The 19,340-nt window shown below is 40.1% G+C and overlaps 1 protein-coding gene across 1 annotated transcript in view; it reads right to left on the reverse strand.

Annotated features, from left to right (window-relative positions):
• Nucleotides 1–6,567: 6,567 nt before the first annotated feature.
• The window catches only part of TM9SF3 (transmembrane 9 superfamily member 3), a 43,271-nt gene continuing 30,498 nt past the window's right edge, over nucleotides 6,568–19,340 (reverse strand). Inside the window, exons 10-15 of the mRNA XM_042862953.1 lie at nucleotides 15,218–15,357; nucleotides 13,613–13,681; nucleotides 13,375–13,521; nucleotides 12,883–12,966; nucleotides 12,708–12,784; nucleotides 6,568–8,225 (exon numbers count right to left, since the gene is read on the reverse strand). Of these exons, the coding sequence (XP_042718887.1) occupies nucleotides 8,158–8,225; nucleotides 12,708–12,784; nucleotides 12,883–12,966; nucleotides 13,375–13,521; nucleotides 13,613–13,681; nucleotides 15,218–15,357 (585 nt within the window). The 3' untranslated portion in view covers nucleotides 6,568–8,157. The remainder of the gene's footprint in view (nucleotides 8,226–12,707; nucleotides 12,785–12,882; nucleotides 12,967–13,374; nucleotides 13,522–13,612; nucleotides 13,682–15,217; nucleotides 15,358–19,340) is intronic.

A 19,340-nucleotide genomic window follows, 5' to 3' on the forward strand; every position in this document is an offset into this window, starting at 1 on the left:
CCGCTCCGCCGCCACTCCGGGAGTCGCCAGCCAATCCCGACCGCGCCCGCGCCGCCGTCCCGCCCCGCGGGCTGAGGTGCCGCGAGCGGGAGCCGCCGCCGCCCCCCGCAGCAAAGAGCCGCTCCGGGCCGCTACGTTGGGCGCCGCCGCTCCGGTGCGCCGGCAAGCGCCCGCTACCTTCCTTCCCTCGAACGGGGGTACCCGAAGAGAAATGCTTTGCCCCATGGTCCGTGCACCAGCAGCACGGACAGCGGCACAAATTCTCATATCACGGTCTTAAAGTCTCTTAGGAAGCGGTAATTGGATGCGCAGAACCTCGAGTGGAAGACTGTACCGAGTGGCACGAGAAGCATCTGTCCCTCTCACCTTCCTTTTAATTACCTCAGCTTTCACGGGAACCTTCACCTCCCTCTGCCCAATACAAACACGGAGCTGTAACATCAAACACACGCCTGGAGTTAGGCCCACATGGGTACACATTCTCATCTAACTCAGAAGGATGTGAAACGTGCTCTTTGTTCAGAGAGCTCCCACTTCCCACAAGGTAGGAGCTGGAAGTGTTCCCTTCTCTCCTCTGCACAGAAGGTGGGGCTGAGACAGTTATGGCTGTACCACCAAACCCCCAGACACTCCCAAGGGAAAGGCGACAGTTTCTCTGCTCAGCATCATGGAGCAGCAGAGCAGGCAGGGTGCGCGGCAGCACCACAGAGATGTGGGCTGTCACCCACCTCAAGAACAAAGTCTTTTCAGCACATGGAAATCACCAACTTCTCTCTTGCTAGCTGTGTATATTTGGGAGGCCAAGTTCTACACGTGGAAGCTTTGTTAGAGATGTAGATAGGACACAAGTAGACATCCTAAAGCTCTGAAGGAGGGAACAAAATAAATGGTGGTTCTTTAGCCATGTAGTTAGAATGAGCTCTTGAGAGAGTTAAAAAATGAGCTTAATATTGTCATCCAACAAAGAAAATTCCTCCACTCCAGGAGACACTTTCTAGAAAGCCATTCCCTAACACAAACACTGCTCAGCCTTTCCAGAAGTGGCTCTCATTTTGCAGCTGGCAATCAAAGCAGTGCATACAAGGCAGTGACTGCTTCTAAGCGTTCAGAGACCCGTTGGTGACATCTCCCATTGGCAGGTGCCTCATCAGCACAACTAAGAAACAAAAAATCCCTGTGAAAGGTTTTGTTTGCTTGTTTTCTAACCGGAGCTGCTCACACGGTAAAGTTTCAAATGGGCGCAGCTCATGACAGCAACAGTTAAATAGCTGGAAACAAAGCAATCTATATCTATCGCTGTCAAAGGCGCTCTTTTGCTTTGCTCTCAGAATCCCCCCTGCCCAATGCATGCAAACAAAATCCGCTGTGTTTTCAAGCCTCGCTGAGCAAGAATGCACACAGCTTGTTTTGAACAGCATCCATGAGCAAAGCTATGTGGGAGCCACTTAGTGTTGATGGAATATCTCTGCACACAATATGTCCCGAGGCTAAAACACACACACACACACGTTTGTTAGTTTTCCACAAGACCTGCTTCTTGCTGCCTGCCTACACTCGGCTCCATCACACTGAATCAAGTGGTTGAGGCACTCTGCTGCCCGTCCCACTGTTCATTCCCCAGTTCTCTCCAGGCTTACGAGAGATTTCCTCTCCTGCCCTTTGCTCCCTGAACACGTAAAGATTTTTCTTCTTCCATTTATACGATTGCTATAGGGGCAGATGGAGCAGGTCTCTGTAATCATAGCATCCCTGTTTCTCTTTCATCTGCATTTCCAGAACACCCTTCCAGCTTACTTAATTGCCTCCTTTTTAGCAGGGAACGATCACTGCAGTGGCTTTAACTCACGTGCCACACATCACTTCCTGCAGGCACTGAGAACTGCAGAGGCATCGCTTTCCCCCCGCTTTGTGACACTGTTACCAGGGCTCATTTAGTCTGTTAATACCTCCACAGCTTCCCATCCCACAACGCCTATCCATCTTCTCCCTGTTTCCTCCTGCTCGTTTCCTCCACCAGGTTTTTATTCCCCAGCCTATTGCTCTGGACCCCCCATCCTAGAGCTGACTCCTCCTAGGACACCTTGTCTTCCCTGTTTGGCCCACGGCATTGACAAATCCAAACAGATAACAATGAAAGTACCATGAAGGTCACTGCTGATCCTCACTCTTCCTTCCTTCCAGAGCCCACTTCAGTCACTCCTGCAATAGGTTGGAGGTGAGCTGCTCTTTTTCCAAGTTCATTGCATTGCTGCTCAGTGAACAGCTCACTTGTGCTTACGTGATTCACTGCCCAGAAGTAATCTATAAAGGCACTGACACGTCTGCTTACACACAGCCCAGGGGCTCTGAGATCTGCCCTGAAAGCTGCTCGCTGCAGTCACAGCCCTCCTCGCGTATTAGCAGTTAAGCATCAATGTAACAGTGTTGCCCAAAGCAGACACAAGCAGTAACGTTTTTCCAAGAAGCTACTGGTGGTTGGAAAATTCCTTTTTATTTACTCTGAGACAAAAGATGGGACAGCTGCATTTACCTGCTCACACCCGTGCATCCTTTACAGATCTTGACAGCACAGGTGAGTTTAGAATGGTGGAATTTGTCAAAATTCAAAGAAAAAACTTAAACTGCTTCAGGGAGAAATGCCTTAGAGAAGGTTCCCAGTCACAGTTTCTGCATGTGGATTTATCTGTAGTAGCATCTTCGCCCAAATCACACACCTAGCTATGGTACAGACCACGCAGATACTCCACCTCATTAGGCAACAGGTACTTCAGGTTCACCTTACACACTGCCTTTTACACTGCTAACACCAGGATACTGTTTCCTTTTCCATTATTTATTTAGCTATACATATAATGAAAGAGATGAGTTACAATTCAGATTCAAACAACGGTGGGTGTTAGATTTCAATCACTTTCTGGTAGTGACATAAACGGGGGGCAAAAAATCTCAAAATCAAAGATAGCTAAGCAATAAAACTAACACAAGTCATCTTGCAGGGTCAAAATGTGCATTTTAAGAAAACTAACTGCACCTCTTCAGCATCTGATTGTAAAAATCACTTGAGAGAGCATTGTCTGGGGTTCTTGCAGGTAAATGGGTGTCCATAAAACTCTCAGATCTCTAATACAAACTCCTTAATAATAATGGTAACACTCGATGGTTCACCCAGCGACTTCAGGCCAGACATCAGAAGAGAGCAAGGAGATTTCCTTCTTATTCTTGTAGCTAAACCTCCTTAGGAAAGAAAGAAAAGGCTCAGGCTAAACTAATAGCAGTAAAACGATACGGATAAACCAAGGCTCCAGCAATTCAGGATCCAGTAACTGTGTAACATGAACTCCCAGGGAGCATCACATAGCTAGCAGCCCAGAGAACAACCATGCCTTGTCTGACACTTCAGTGTAACACACAGTTCCAAAACATCTGACTCAAGCCTTTGGGAAATGAACATCATCAGCCACAAACAGAAGCCTCCCAGAGTCCAGCACTGCATGATGTTCTCAGCCATGTTCAGAAGCTCCTCAGAAACAGCCCCCGTAAGTCTGAGAACTTTTCATAAGCCACCAGAAGCTTGCCACACAGTCTTCAGACAGAATGAAAAATCACAATGCATTATTTACTGCATTTTGTTTTTTTCTAGTTTGCTCAGCTTCTTAGATAGACTACCTAAACCTTTTGGCTCAGATTCAGCCACAGCATTTCAAGTTCACAGCGTCTATGATTTGGTGAACTGGATTCTATCTTGGCAGCTATTGCATCTAGGGGTTAAACATGCCTCACAAGACTACAAAAGTGAATTTACAAGGCCATTTCATAGCAACAAAAGTAATTTGGTGCTTTGTTTATTGCACATCGACTTCCAACTCTAAAAATGCCTTTATTTTCTGGAGTCCTGTGGGCTTGCAAAGTCAGCTACAGATAGACATGGGTTGGAACGCTTGATATGCTCTAGAATGCTCCAAGCTCAAGTTCCTGAAGGAAAGCTTCAGTCAAGGATGTTCAGAAAGTTCCCATAGGTTTGCTTTCCATATGGAATGAAGCCTTAGCACAGTAGAACCTGCAGAGATATGACATACTGATCTCCGTTGCGTTACTAGGAAATTAACCTTCCCACAAGCCACAACTCTTTGCAACACCCCTCCACTCCTCCCCCATTCATCTGCCTATGACATGTCAGAAGAATCCATGTCATGTATTGGAAAAACCCTGCACCACGGTGAATGCACTGATGACAATGAAATGGACATAGGTCAGGGGTGAAAAAGATACAACTACAATTTTTTCTCTAGAGGCCTGTCCACCAAATACAGTATTTTTTATTTTATTTTTACCCCGTTCCCAGTTTGGCTTCCACCCTTTGAAGTGATTCTGTCCAAAAATTGCCTAAATTCATCAAAACTACAAAAAGCCACTCAGTATTCATGGGGCTCTGCAGCTTTTTATTTTCTCCCATGTCAAAGTGCCCCCCTCCGCCCCCTGTCCAACCTATACCTTAGGTTTATACCTTGTAACTGATTCTTAAATGAACTAAAAGCCACAGTTAAAAATTAATTGAAGGGAACCTCTCCAGTAACTCTAGATCCAGACTGGACAGAAAGCTTGCTTTTTTTTCCCCCCCTGAGCTTACCCTTTTCTGACACGTTCCAGCAGTAACTGCTGATGCAGTCACAGTTATGAAAGTCTACTGCTTTCAGTGAAGCTGCCTACATACCTTAGGTTAGCAGATTTAGCTGTATGTTGTTACTGTTGTAACCAGAGCAAGATGTTACTCTCCCATTTGTCTTTCCTCTGCATTAATTAAAAAAAAAAAAAAAAATCACAAAAGATAACGGGTGCCATTTTATACAAATATCTTAAAGTGTGCTATCAATTTTATCCAGTTTTATAGCACCAAAAGTGTAATATTCAACAGTATTGTTTTTCTAACAGCTGAAACTTGTGAGAAGTTCACCCAGATTATCATACAGAAAATCATTTGTGCACCGTTTATGCATTTTGGAATGTAAAACTGGGGAGGAATTAATGGACAACTGTTATACTACTGTTTCAAAACATTTAGACATCAAAAAAGAGCATAACTGAGACTGTAACCAAACATCACACCATTTTCAACCTAGTATTTGTTCACTTCTCATAAAGAAAGTACCAGAAGTAACACTTAACACTGCACTACTGCTTGCTGAATTCTCCAGCCCCAGTGCAAAGAGGAGAAGTGCTGATAGCCAACTGAGGAGTCATCAAATGCTTCAAGAACCAGAAACTCCTGAGAAACAACCATGAAAAGAGGAATGTTGGCTGTAAGATCTTTATTTCTTCCATAAAAGAGGAAGGACTACATCATCTAAGCAGAGAGCTTCCAAATTCTACTAAACGGAATGGTTCACATCAGAGCCACTTCTTTTTTTCTTTTTCTTTTTGGAGGGTGGGGCAAATAAATGGCCTTACTCCCAAACAGCAACCACAGAGACAGGCTGTTCAGAACTATTTTGCACCCTTTCAGAAACCAAAGTCAAGGGGAAAACAAAGCAAATCCCCAATTTATTCATATACTAAGGTGAAAGTATGAAAATGTCAATTATTTAAACACAGTACTTCTCCAAAGGAACGCGCCTGCAGAAACAAAAGCAATGCCTGAGCAGTAAGTATCGTTTCAATGCCACTTTAAAAGCTATACAATCTTATCTAGATATGCGAAAGCTAATAATGCCAAAGGATAGAGGAAGCAAGTAGGCAGCCCACCATTCTGTGGCATTAAAAAGCGATTAAATGAAATTCACAAATGGTTTGGTGACATTTCTGATAGACTAATCACATAGCAGTGCTCTAAACAGAAAAACAGACCATTATCAAAAATATTCCTTGCATCTCAGAGGAGTACTTTACGTATTTATTGTGCACAGATAATGGCTTCTCACTTGAGATTTAGAACATGGATGAAAAAAGGGCTTCTCACGCTAGCAAGAACTAGCACAAAACCCATTCTCTGCTTTAAGACTCCATGTTTTTGAACCAAGGGAAACTAATTGTTGACCCAGTTTATGAGTCCATCTCAAAATCAGCCAGCACCTTAAAAAAACCAACTGTCTGTTAAATGCCAGTGCTCTACTGCAGACACCACCCGCTCACTTGAAGCAAAACCTAATTATTTTCTGACAGATTGGTTAAAATTGGACAACGGTGTCTGAGCTGAGAGTTCAAATATGTTACAGAAGCTATACACAGCCAGACGCATTGCTTCTTATTAATACCTTTACGTTCAGTTTCCCCAGCCCAGCCCCGCAGAAACATTGTGGCTACTGCATTATCTGCACTTTTTACGCAGAGACAATAAAGTATTGATCAATACAAATACTTGGCTCATTCTTTAAATTAAAGAAGTCACATTCTCCACGGTAGCTGCTCTGCTTCAGACAGTCACACTGATAAAAACATCCCTGTGTGGTAGATGCTCCCCTACCCCCTCAGAAAAACAAAAACCAAAAGGCATCATGCTAAACATTTCTCAAGTCTGTCACAAACACACTCAGGACCTTTCTAGCTAAATACAGTGCATAATTAACAGTCATCTTAGAAAGACGCAACCTTTATTTGCCCATTCATTTTAGTCTGTGCTTACCCCATTTTTTCTCAGTATACCAGCTCCATCACAGAACAGATTTCTCCACAAACAGTTCAGTCAAAAAGAATTCTAAGATGCTCATCAGCCACAATGGAGCTGCATCGTACAACACAGTTCTAAGGAAATCCTGAATTCGATGCGTGGAGTTTTGATACTTGAAAAACATACTGATGTCGTATACAGAAACAGGCATTCACTGCCTTTTCAAACATTTTCAACTGTAAACTCATCTATTTTCACAATCAGAACATTTTTGTCTGAAAAGTTTATTTTAGTTTTCTGAACACTGTAAAGCAACTGTGCTTTTGATGTTACACGAGTGTCCAGATAGGATTAACAAAAATTAAAATGTTCTAAATTACAAATTTAATTCCTGTAAGAGCTTGAGAAAGGAAAGAACAGAAAAGCATGACATACACACATTGTGAAGAAAACCCAACTTTTCATGCAATGGCAGGCAAGATGTAAAAAGCCACCCAAATTCACACATTTTTACACCGAATCATCAGAAAAGTACTCTGTAGTAAATCTGTACATCCAAATACATTTGGGATCTACACCTAAGTTACATTATTTAATGTTATATACACTTATTACCCCTTGTATAATGTCTAAAGGAAAATCTTCATTCAAACCCCCCCAAAAAAGCAAGAATAACTTGGGGAAAAAAAAAAAAAAAAAAAAAAAAAAGGAGAATCACTTTAGACATTCAGTTAAAATGTTGGTTTTGTTTTAATCTAGACCTCAGAGTGTTTATTAAAAAACAAACAATCCTCTTCATTTAACATTTTGCTTTCTAACTGTACAGTAAATTGCATTGCAGAGAACACATCTGTCTTCAAACTCTATTTTCTTTGGATGGATTTAAGATATAGCTGGATATTACCTTAAAGATAAATAAAGGGAAGTTGGTCCAACTAGAATGAGAGCTGATATATTACATGCATGTGGGTTTTTTTATATATTTTTAAATTATTTTTAAACGAATGTAGGGTAGAATCAATAACGCAAATAAACCAAAAAGCACCTGGATTCAAAATATAAAACATACCTCCTATCCTGGCAATGGCAGTAAAAATCAGAAAAGTAATCTTTCTGGAACAGCATTTTTCCATACGTTAGAAACGTTAAGTACCAGGAAGACTACTGATCAAGTAGTTTTAGCAGCCAAGCTTCCCCCTTTTAATTGAATGGAACAAATGCTTTAAATAAACCGTTTGTCCTCTTCACTGAAGAGAGCTAGTCTATTCATCTTAAATGCGCTGGGGTCTTTTTTGTTTGTTTGTTTTTTGGGAAGATTAGCCACGTACTGTAGTAATGCCTACTGCATATAATCCAAGCATTTGCTGTGAACAGTTGGAGAAAGCAGTCATTAAGAACCTAGGATCAATGAAATAGATGTTACTTTAAGCCATCCACAAAATGGAGACCCATACAGTGCCCAGTGTTAAAACCCAAATCTCTTCTCGCGCTTTTTGTTGTGCAAGTTCATCCCCCTGAAAACAGGAACTGATCCATAGTTCAATTTCCTTATTTCCTTAATCAATTTTCACATTAGTGTAGATTTTTCGAACAAAGGCACTTGTTCCCATGTAACCAATAGCTCCTGCAAAGTAAACAGAAAACGTTGAACGTTAGAGAGCTGATCAAAATAAACCAGAATAAACAGTCGCTTAAAATCACTCCCTGCACACAAAATTATTTATCTGCAATAGTTGTTCTCAAACATCCTCTCCAATTATCCACGCTCCCAGCAATCATCTGGCAAGAACTCCCCTAGCCTAGCAAACTAAATCCATTAAGCCATCTTACCAAGAGGCCATGCTCACTTGGCCTCGATAAATATAGTAGCCCCCCTACTGCTGCCAATAACCGGGTCCCTTTTTCTGAACAGAGGGTAAAAAACATACAATCACCCACTCTGCAGGGAAGGTAGATGGGGGGGCAGGTTTTTATTATAAGTTGCATGCCTTCTGGATGAATGTTTTATTGGCAGATGGCTTTTTTCTTCCCACAAGGCACAAATAATAATAGATCCCCATCCCAGGAGTCTTAAACTCCAAGGAGGTCTGTGCAAAGAGATTAAACTAGTAGCAGTTAGTAGTTAAAGGAAATTGCAACCTGTGGTTTTCAAATTAGTAAGAGTCATGAGCAGATTACGCATTGTCACAGCAGTAGTAAAAGAACAGGTCACTGAATCTTTTTTGTTTGGTGGGTTTGTGTTTGTGTTTGTTTTTTTGTTTTTTAAAAACAACAGGGCAACAGTTTGTGCCATACCCAAAATACTGAAAGACTAAGCACACTTAGAAACACGAAGAAATACAGATGAGACCCAGACCTTCTCTCAGAAAGAGATTCAGCAACCTACTGGTAAAACTCAGAACCAAGTTTGCCAGACTGAGTAAACACAGATGCTTTACAACATCGGCAGACCAGAGATTTATTCAGAACCACGACAGTTCTTTAAATTTTGGGGACTTCTCAGATAATTCATGAGTCCAGCCACTAAATTTGCTTGAAACTCTGTTTTTCAAATTCTAAAAGCCCAACATTCATGTAAAATCAAGAAACCTGAATAAAGCAAACCTGATGCATCATTTCTATAACAACTGGAATAATTAGGAGCCTGCAGAGGCAGCCTGTGCTGTTGCGTGACATTTCAAGCAGGGCAAATATGGCAGTCACTCCCTGGTCAGCAAGTGAAGTACTTGTATTACAAGCCTGGACAAAGTAGAGTATCATGAAAATGAATACAGTACACACAAGATCAGGCTGCTGCTCATAAGTATTAAATGCACTGAGAATGCAGCAGAGGGGAGGCCAGGCAGTGATTTGCAGGCATGACATAAGCTTGGAGTTAAACAGAAGCACAAGTGGACTTCTGAAGCCTGTCAATGATACTAATCTGTCTCAGACAGCAAATGGACAAAATAAAGGTACTGAACTCCTGTTCTAAGATTCATCATATTTTGCCTGTTAAAGCAGGCACTGCCAGCAGATCCAATGCCCAGTTCAGTTCCTGAACTCAGACACATTCCAGAACTCGTTCTTTGAGGGCCTCTCTAGTGATGCGATGCCAGATACCACAAGGTATTTGGGAGAACGAACAACTCATTCTGCTTCCTTTGGGAATATGTGGATGCAATAGAAGTGAGGAGTAGTAGCAAACAGCAGTCACATGAGACTACAGCTCTCAACTCCATAAGCAAGTCACAACTCACTGTGAACCACAGCAGCTGTATGAGTGAAGTCCCACTAATGACCACCCCTAAGTTCAAGGGTTCAATCTAAAAGCCACTTCACTGGCCGTGAATAAAAGTCGGGGGAGTTGATAAGGAACACTAGACAATTAAGACAAACAATTAAAGAATGTCTTCCTGAGAATAATGCAGGACAGTTAGTTTTTGTAAATTAAATAAGAAAAAACAAAAGAAAACAGTTTCTTTCTTTATTTACCTTCTTATCACCTGATAAGGTGCCCAACTTGCCTACATAGATCTGGCAGGAATGAACTGTAAGCATATTTCAGCAGAACAGCAGGCTTTAAATAAACAGAATTTAAAAGAATCCAAATAGCCAGGAAAAGCAATCAAACATTAATTCCCATCTATTACTTCAAGTCAATTGAGACTTACTACAGTCTGAGCCTTTCTAAGCATATAAGTTTTTTAGAAAGTCATACAATTATACTTACATTATTTTTGTGGATGCCAAAGCGTAGTACTGCAAAAGGCTTTTCTATACTGCCTTTTTTTTATTTTTTATTTTATGAGATCAAACTATTTACTAAGATAGAGAAAAAGAAAAATGAAAGAGAAAGGGAGGCTGACGGACTGCTGGAAAGTCTCCCTCAATTCTCCCTCCCATCTTCTCTGTAGCCTGGTTCCTCAAAGAGGCAAAGCAAAGAATGTAGTTACTAAAGTATCAACAGTGTGGTTCCCAAAGCTCAGAGATGACTGCAATCTTACATGCACACAAAACATAAGTTTCTCAGCTGCCTATTTTATTATAAGACAAGGCCACACACCACAGCAAAATAAAAACCTTAATCTAACAAACACCACAGCAGGGAAAACAAACAGTAAGCAAGATGCTATTCAGTACAGCTCCATGAGAAGACTCCCATGAGGAGAACTCCCAGCTCCGTTCAAAACTCCCACATGATGTTGTATGGTATGGAATATCCCTTCAGCTACTCTAAGTCAGCTATCTTAATTTTGTTCCCTCCCAGCTCCTTGGGCCCTTAGCTGCAATGTCATCAGCTCGGTACAACACTGCTTAGCAGCAACTATAAACATTGATGTGCTGTCAACATCCCTTTTCTCCTAGAAGCAAAACATAGCATCATACAGACACTCTGGAAAAAACAATTCCAACCCAGCTGAAACAAAGACGGCCACACACTGAGTTGGGGAATCAGTTTTATTCTCTGGCAGTAAGAGGGAAGCACAAGAAGCTCCACAGATTTGGAAGTTCTCATGGGCTCCCTACAGTCCAGCTCCAGAACTTGCAGATGTTCTGCAGAGGACAGAAGACTTATTGGATCAAAGTATCCCACAACTAAGCATCAGCAGCAGCACTTAAAAAAAGAGTTGGATGATACTGGCCTACACACTTAACACTGTGGCTGCCTTGGTTTGAACTAGTTCATCTTATAGCCAACTGTGACACTGAACATGGCCATTTGCACAAGCATCCAAATCACAGCTCTACAAACATCACACAAGAGTTGTACACTACATGGAGAACTGTGCTAGCTTCCTGGACAAATGCTTTTTGACAGGGGACTTCCCCTCCCCCCATGCTGAAAATATGAGTTCTCAGTAAAAAGGAATCTCACAGATTCTCTTACAGCACAGTTGAAAAAGACAAAAAAAAAAAAAAAAAATCTCAATAGAAGTATGGAAATTAAATGTAACAGAAGTATTTTCTGATTCCGAAAAAATTTAGATTTTGTCCTAATATTTCACCAAGTACAGTATTACCATGACAGGAAAACATCTGACAAACTGACTCTTCCATGTTTTAAAAAACATTTTAATTACAGGAACTGGTGGGCAAGCTCAGCTTCTGCATCACAGACATTTTAATCAATACCAGCCTGAGCACTTTATAAGAAAAGATTAGAGCTGAAAAGTATTAAGCCTATTAAAGAAAAAAAAATGGTTGTGAGACTACCAGAACAGCAGGGAAGTCTTGTAATGTGCCAAGAACCCAATGAGGCAAGATTAGATTTCATGAGAGGAAAGAGGTTAAGAGATGATTCTCCTCTTTTTAAAAAGCATTGTGAAATTACCCTCTTGAGATATCAGGAAATGTATACTTTACAGAAAGCAAAACTCAACTCCAGTAAGACACCATGGGTCCCAAATATCTAACTCAGAGAAAGCCTTCCATAGAGTCTAGAGGTCTACTCATTGCTGTGAAGGAAAGTATTAAATAAGGATCATACATAACGCATAAAAGAACCAAGAAGCACTTTCTTTCTGGGAAGAAAAAAAAAGGATAAAAATAAAACTAACAAATAAATATACATGGCTTCATTGGATGACTTCCATGACAAGAACTATTTTTCACTAAACACCTGTTAAAACAGGTATCTTAAAAAGCAATGAAATCCTGCGGAACATGGGAGCACTTTACATTCTCCTTCATCTCTGAATTTGCCAATACTTATTTTATAAATGCTGCCCTGATGTCCCAGTCCTTTCTGAATTGTCACCCACACTTAAACACGTCACAGGATACGGAAGGTTCTCATCAGTACTGCAACACCAATACCTAGCTGCTTGGCAAAGGGCAACACTAAGAACTCCAAGGCAAAATATTAACATGGACTCAATCAAACATGGAATTTGCTTGGAAGAAGTCAGTCTGCTCTAAAAACAACCTATTCCTTTTTGTTTGTATTCTTGCCTAATACTGAGTCTTTCAGCTTTGTAGAGGAGCTGAAATTCGCTCCACAATACATAAATACTCTTCTTCAAAATTCGTACGTATTCCTGCACCAAAAACACAGAGCTAAAGTGAGAGAACATAACAATCTGAAAAATTCTGACTGAAAAATTTCTATATATTTGAAACTTACCACACATTATTCCCAAAGCTGTGCTAAATACTGCCATATAACCAAAGTAAAATGATGTTTGAAACAAGCCATACATCCTGAAAAAGAAAAAATACAAATTTATGGTAGGTATTTTTCCCTGTCTATTGCAATAAACTTCTTTGGCAATCTGATATTCAAGAAAACCATCACTTACTTTGTCTTGAAAAAGTAGTAGTAAAAGGAGTACATGTAAACATATATCGCAGTTGATGCGGCAGAAAGAAAGCTTGTCCACTGCCTGAAAGAAAACACACACACACACTTATCACACATCTACTGAAAATGCTTCCCAAGAAGATGCACAGTGCACTAAAAATAAAGCATCCTGGTTCTACAGACTTATTTATCAAAATCTACATTTGCTACACATGACAAAAGTTGCTATTTCAAGACCAAGACCAACTGCTGATATGAAATGATCCTTCTTTATATTCATTTGTACCTCAATGTATTTTTTAATGCATATACACATACGTGCCCGGATGCATGCTCACCAAGAAAGTTCCTCCGTAGAAAGGATCCAAGAACTCACTTTTACTCCCCACAGACAAAATCTGGACATGGGATACTTTGAAAAGACCTGTCAAGACTCTTGATTCTATAAAACTCTCAGCCTGGTCAACTATACAAACACCACAATACTTACCACCTGTAATCCTCCGCATTTAGCAGGAAATATGTACAAACGATAGTCACACAAACTGTCACAATGCAGAGGATAACCAGAACCAACATCATAAAGCCATAAACATAGTAGATCTTGTAAGCCCAGAATGAAGTAAAAATGAAATACCTGCAGAGAGTAAACAAAATATGCAGATAATATTGCAATTTGACTTAACTTACTGTTTTTAATCAAATGGGCAAATAGCTGTCAAACTCACATTTCAATAAAAATTGACCCAAAAGGGAGGATTCCACCAAGGCAAACAATAACAGCTGGTTCCATGAACCTGAAAGATATAAAGACCAGTTTAGGGACAATAATAATATTTCTAAAAATATAATGTAACATATAACTAGGTACTTTATAAAGCCCAGAAAATTATTTAAAGGCAGGCTAACAAGAATTATGTCTCATACCAGTATATTAGAAAGAAGGCACCCCCAGGGATGTTGCATATGGGTAGAATGAGGAGTCATTCTTGGGGAAACATGAAGCAAATGTAAGACTCACACCTATCTAAAAGCATAGAGGCACGCATCTAAGCAGCCTTAACAGCTACAGAAAGAATTTCTCTTGACAGGAAGGGCCTAAGCAATCAAACCTCAGAACATTCACCAGCCTTGAATGAAGTAATTAAAACTCAGTGTTGTTGTTGACAACAGATACTGCAAATACCAGAATGAAAATTCCACGGGGTCATCCTTGTATGACTAAGAACCAGTGTTCATTTTAATGCTATATAGTCACCAGCATATGGCCAAAAATTAATACTTACCCACCTACTAAAGTGATCTATCTAGTACTTGCAGTGATTCCAAACATAGTTGGCAACCAGTGATTTAATTTAATTTAGAGCTTCTTTTATTATTTATAGGGAGAGCTGTCTAAACTGACACCATGCAATTACATTATCTTTATGGAAAGCACCTTTTTTTTTTTTTGGTCGTGTCATCCTATCCTGCAAAATCTATCAGATTCCCAAGATACAGGCCACAGTATAAATCAAATCCTAGCATTTGAGCTGCTCAATCTACCACTAACAAGAGATTAAGAATGCTGCACTTGCTGGATATTGTAAGTGTACACGTTTCAGTGCCCCCTTCACACTGTGTTCCTCTGAACAGGAAAAGCAAGAAAAATCTATTAAGAAAATCCTCTGAGAATGTTTTCATTTCCATAGCTTGCTGCCTCCATCTCTACGTTAAATTAATAGGAGAAAGTGGCTGCACTCAAGCTTTGCAAAGAAATCCCCATAAGTCTACTCTTTGAGACCAGGCACTCCTTTACAAATCTTGCAAAAATAATGAAGGCTTATTTGTAATTCAAACAATTTACTTTGGAATATTTTAGGCTCTGTACCATCAACAAAAATACAGAAAAGCACTACAAGCTTTTCCCCACCTTTACCCTGCAGATGTCTCAACTTGAAAGTGGAGACCATTAAACAGAACAGTTCTGCCTCCAAGGCACACTGCATCCTAAACCTGTAAGAGGCATTAACTAAGGAAAACAGGTTTAGTTTCAAGACACCCATATCAGAAATAGGCTGGAACCATCCTTTTTACGTAAGAGACGGGAGAGCATTTCAGGCCAAACATAAACCAGTGATCCAGGACTGTAAAATCTGCTTTATCTATTACCCATTAACTGTGCTTGGTGGTTGCATTCAAAAGAAAGAAGCCATAAAATTTTAGTAAAGGTACTCTTCCATACATAACTCTAATCAGAAAAGTTACTTTAGGAAGTTATAGTGATCATGCCTGATAAGTCACTTTAAACGTAAAGCAAATGCATTTAGTTAACATGTATGGGTTTTTTTTACCATTTTTTTTCTGGTATTGGACGAGGCACTGCATTGACACGACATGGAAAATTGGGCTGTCCTGACAGATTGCGGCCAAGAATTGTACCAACAAGGTTCAGTGGAAGAATGACAAAGAAACAAATGCAGCACACTGCCACCTGAAAATGAAAAATAATTAAAAAATAAACATCAGAAAGATGAAAGAAGATAATCAGCCTATTCTGTCTGTCTATATTAGTCACTGCTGCAGAACCATACTCTTGGTTATGAAGCATTAGTTAATATACAACTATTTTATCAAATGAAGTATTTATTCCCTGAGAAACTTCATAATAGATATTATTAAAAACTGTTAGAGATATTTTCTTACATCAACTATAGAATTATTTCAGATTCTTTAGTTTATTGTTTTCCTCTAAACATTGTATTAATCACTATGGAATTAAACTAAACCTCAATTGTGCTTCATCACTGGGAGCTTTGCCAGCTTCTTTTCACTTTTTGCAGCTATCCCTGGGAGTCAGCCTAGCAAGTTAGGTAGTTGCATACAAATCTACAACAAATACTGTTGGGTACAAGAATTTAAATCCAATCCCCACATGAACCCTAAACAAGAATTGCAAAACCACATCAGAAAGCTACCAATCAAAATATTAGGTCTAATTTTCTCTGCTATCCATCATGCAGGTAATTAAGAACACAGATGGCCAAAGACACAAATGACCACTGATATATACAAATACTTAGTTTAAAAGCACAATGGCCCTACTTACATACAAAAATTAGGTTTACGCACAATACAAAGTCAAGCTAATGTTCCACATCTTTCCAACGAGGCATCCTCCCTAAAAGCTTACCAGGACAATTTTTCCAATATACATATGTATCTCTACTACTATTCCTGGAAGGTAGTGTATTTTCACCCTCCAATACAGAAAAAATGTTTAGCAACAAGTTAAATACTCACAAACCTTTAGCATAAAATGAACTAGCATTAAACATTTTATTAACTTCTGGGGATGAGGAGTCGTACTACTTTAATTCAATACAACAAGTATTAAGTCAGCAACATGAGTTTAAAGTAACATCTGACAAGAGGGAGTGAGTGGGTTATCCCTGTGTTACTGACTTGCACAATACCACTAGCCTGGGCCAGATGCAAACAGGAAACACTGCCTATGGTTGAATGGATCAAGATCTTAAAATTCAGAGAAGTGGTACACCAACCAGGCAGTCAACAAGCAGAAACACTCTCCGTACTGTTTTATACCTCTTTGAGGAGATGTTATTAAAGCATTGCATTATTAGCCACTAAAATGAGAAGCTTCATCAGTAAATAAGGGGAAACTAAGTAGTATTTACACTTGGCAATAATAAAGCAGACATACATTTAGTATCTCCCATTTCCTTTCCTTTACTGGAAAAACACAGGTAAGCAAGCACAGTGTCTTAGGTGAGACACTGAGGTCAACTAAGAATGAATTATGGAAGTACATAATTCACTTAATGGATGCAGGCTCTGCACTTGAAATCTGCTCAAAAGAACAAGCAGATGAAAATTTTGAGAGAGAAATGCCAAAAACCAGCTGCGACAAAGAACATCTTGAGTGCTACATTTAATAAAATACTTCAAAAATCCTTTAAACTTAACAGGAAAAGAGCACCACTACCACAAAATTAAATAACAGCTAATGGATACAGACCAAAAAGACCCAGCTCGTTTGAGCTGTAGGGTGTAAAAAGATATTCCAGAATTAAGGCCTGAAGAGGCTCTAAGGAATTTGAGCTGACCATACCAAAATCATCTTCACTGAAAGATGCTTTGCACTCTGCCTGCTCAGGGACACGGGGTGCAGAAGGCTGCCTTTGCCTGTGGTTCTCCCCACATTTGGCTATAAGGTGGGCTTCTTCTTGGCACTGGCAAGAGGCTCAGCCAGGGGCACCACAGCAGAGCATCTGTACTACTCATCCAACTACAACTGGCTTTTGCAGGGCAGAGTTATCAAGAGTCTGTAGCTTCATTTCAGTTCTTGATCTCATAAATAAATTCTGAAATGTGGATATCAGTAGAAAGCAAATCCATCTCAGTACTTTACTACAGAAAAACTGTCCAGCAACGGCCTTGAATTTCAGTCTCACTGAAAGAAAACTCACAGGCTTGTGATTTTCCATCTTACAAAACATCTACCATAGAAAATCTGCATGGAAGGAATACAGCCTCAGAGAAGGAAACCAAGGTCTAGCCACTGAGCTCAAGAGATGAGGAAAGGCATCCAGCATCATCACACTCTAGTGATACAACCACAGAGCTGAACGGCTTCAGATCAGGTGAGCAAGGCACAGGCCCAACTTGCTCCGGCTGAGCATGGCTGTTGCATTTTTTGGGAGACAGACCCACCAACAATTCTGAAATCTAGAAATGATTATCTGCATAGAACGAGCTAAGACAGACCAATGTTCCTTGAATAATGGCTTCCTGCCAACCTGCCCTCAGTACATCTGTAGTTGGCACCCATCCGAAAACCCGAGTGCTTGTGGTTTTGTTATCATATCAGCCAAAACATGACTGACAGTGTTGTAATGTATTTTATTTGGTTAAAAAACAAATGAATTTCGGACTGAACAGCCAGAACCTTTGCTGAAATCTACTGAGCAGTACAATGCACCACTTGTCTTAATGCTTTACTATGTTCTGAGAACACCTGGATTTACAGTGCTTTTTTTTTTTTTTTCCTGGAGCCACTAAGAAGTCTAAAAATTAACTGAGATAATTTTGCAGTGCAAGGGCGGGCAAACAAAATGAGAGATGAGAGATGACAGCACAGGCTTAGCAATGTCTCCCACTTCCACCTGCCTCTGACAAGCTGCACTAGATGATAAAGACGTGAATATTAAGTCCAAACAACAGTGCTCCGGTGACAGCAACCTGCTGTTCTTAGAAAGCTGATCAGCAAAACCAGTGTTGTTTACAATCAACACACACCACTCATCTCAGTAGCATCTTCTCTCTCACTTTCACCTCACTGCCTGACCTCAAGGTAGCCTACCTGTGTAGACTGATGCTAGCTGGAAATTACTTTCTTCATTCTTGACATTCTTTGGACATGACAAATGACCAGAAATAACTAGCTTTTTTAGCTTCTGACACCCTATTTATTTCAGATCTGAGGTGAAAACACTGCCTCCTCCCAAGACGAACACGTTCTGCCTATTGCCGCAAATTACCATGGCAGTTACAATGCAGGCTAGGCAATTCCTAAACCCAGAGAGTTTATAGCCAAATCTGAAACAAATAGAGTTTGTGCGGGGGTAGAACCAGCTCTTCAGTGAAAAAAGAAAAAAAAACACAGGCAAAGTTAAGAGGAAAAAGAAAGATTTCTGCCTTGAAGGTTTCAAAGAATGGAATTACAATGCACTACAATAGTAAAAGCAGCTCAGGCCCTTACTGGCCTCTGTTTTATCGTCACAGTGAGAAGGAATGAAGGCAGGATCAATGGAGGTTGCTCTGCTTTCCCACAGAAGCACCTCTCCAGATGAACCAGTAATTTTATTCCTTTTTTTAAATTTTAGTAAGAAGCAATAATAGCAGTTGTGCAACAGGCAGAGATGCAAGAATTACATCGTAATGAGTCCTTTAAGAGATTCATTCAGCAGTGTTCACCATCACTTCAGAAAACAAATTACGTAAACAGCAGATCTACTGCAACTGAAAAAACAGTAGTTCATAAAAAAAAAAGCACACACTCTCCATAATTCACTTAAACACAAGCAAATTACATGAGTTTTTCTATCAAGACACTGCGTAACATACTTACTTCAGCTATTGCATTTTTGTTACATACCTTCTTCACACCTGAGTATGTGATTTAGTGCACAGACTGTAGTTGTCACAGGAGAAACCATCAACCTCACCACTCTTGTGTTGTTTCACCACACCTTTTCTTTGTTTGTTTTAAGAGGGAAAGAATATTTACTGCCCTTGACTGAAGGCACAGAGTTCGCTTCTCCTTATTTGAAAGGCAACATTGTTGAGAGGGAAATAATTTACGTTTGAGTACCATGTGTTTCATATTTTCTGACAACTGTAGATTAAACTTCATTCGAAGGTGATAATTAAAATTTTTATGGGCATATCTAATAT

The sequence above is a fragment of the Lagopus leucura genome, unplaced genomic scaffold (assembly GCF_019238085.1).
Source record: "Lagopus leucura isolate 7727_CA_CO unplaced genomic scaffold, USGS_WTPT01 Super-Scaffold_739, whole genome shotgun sequence".
NCBI lineage: Eukaryota > Metazoa > Chordata > Aves > Galliformes > Phasianidae > Lagopus > Lagopus leucura.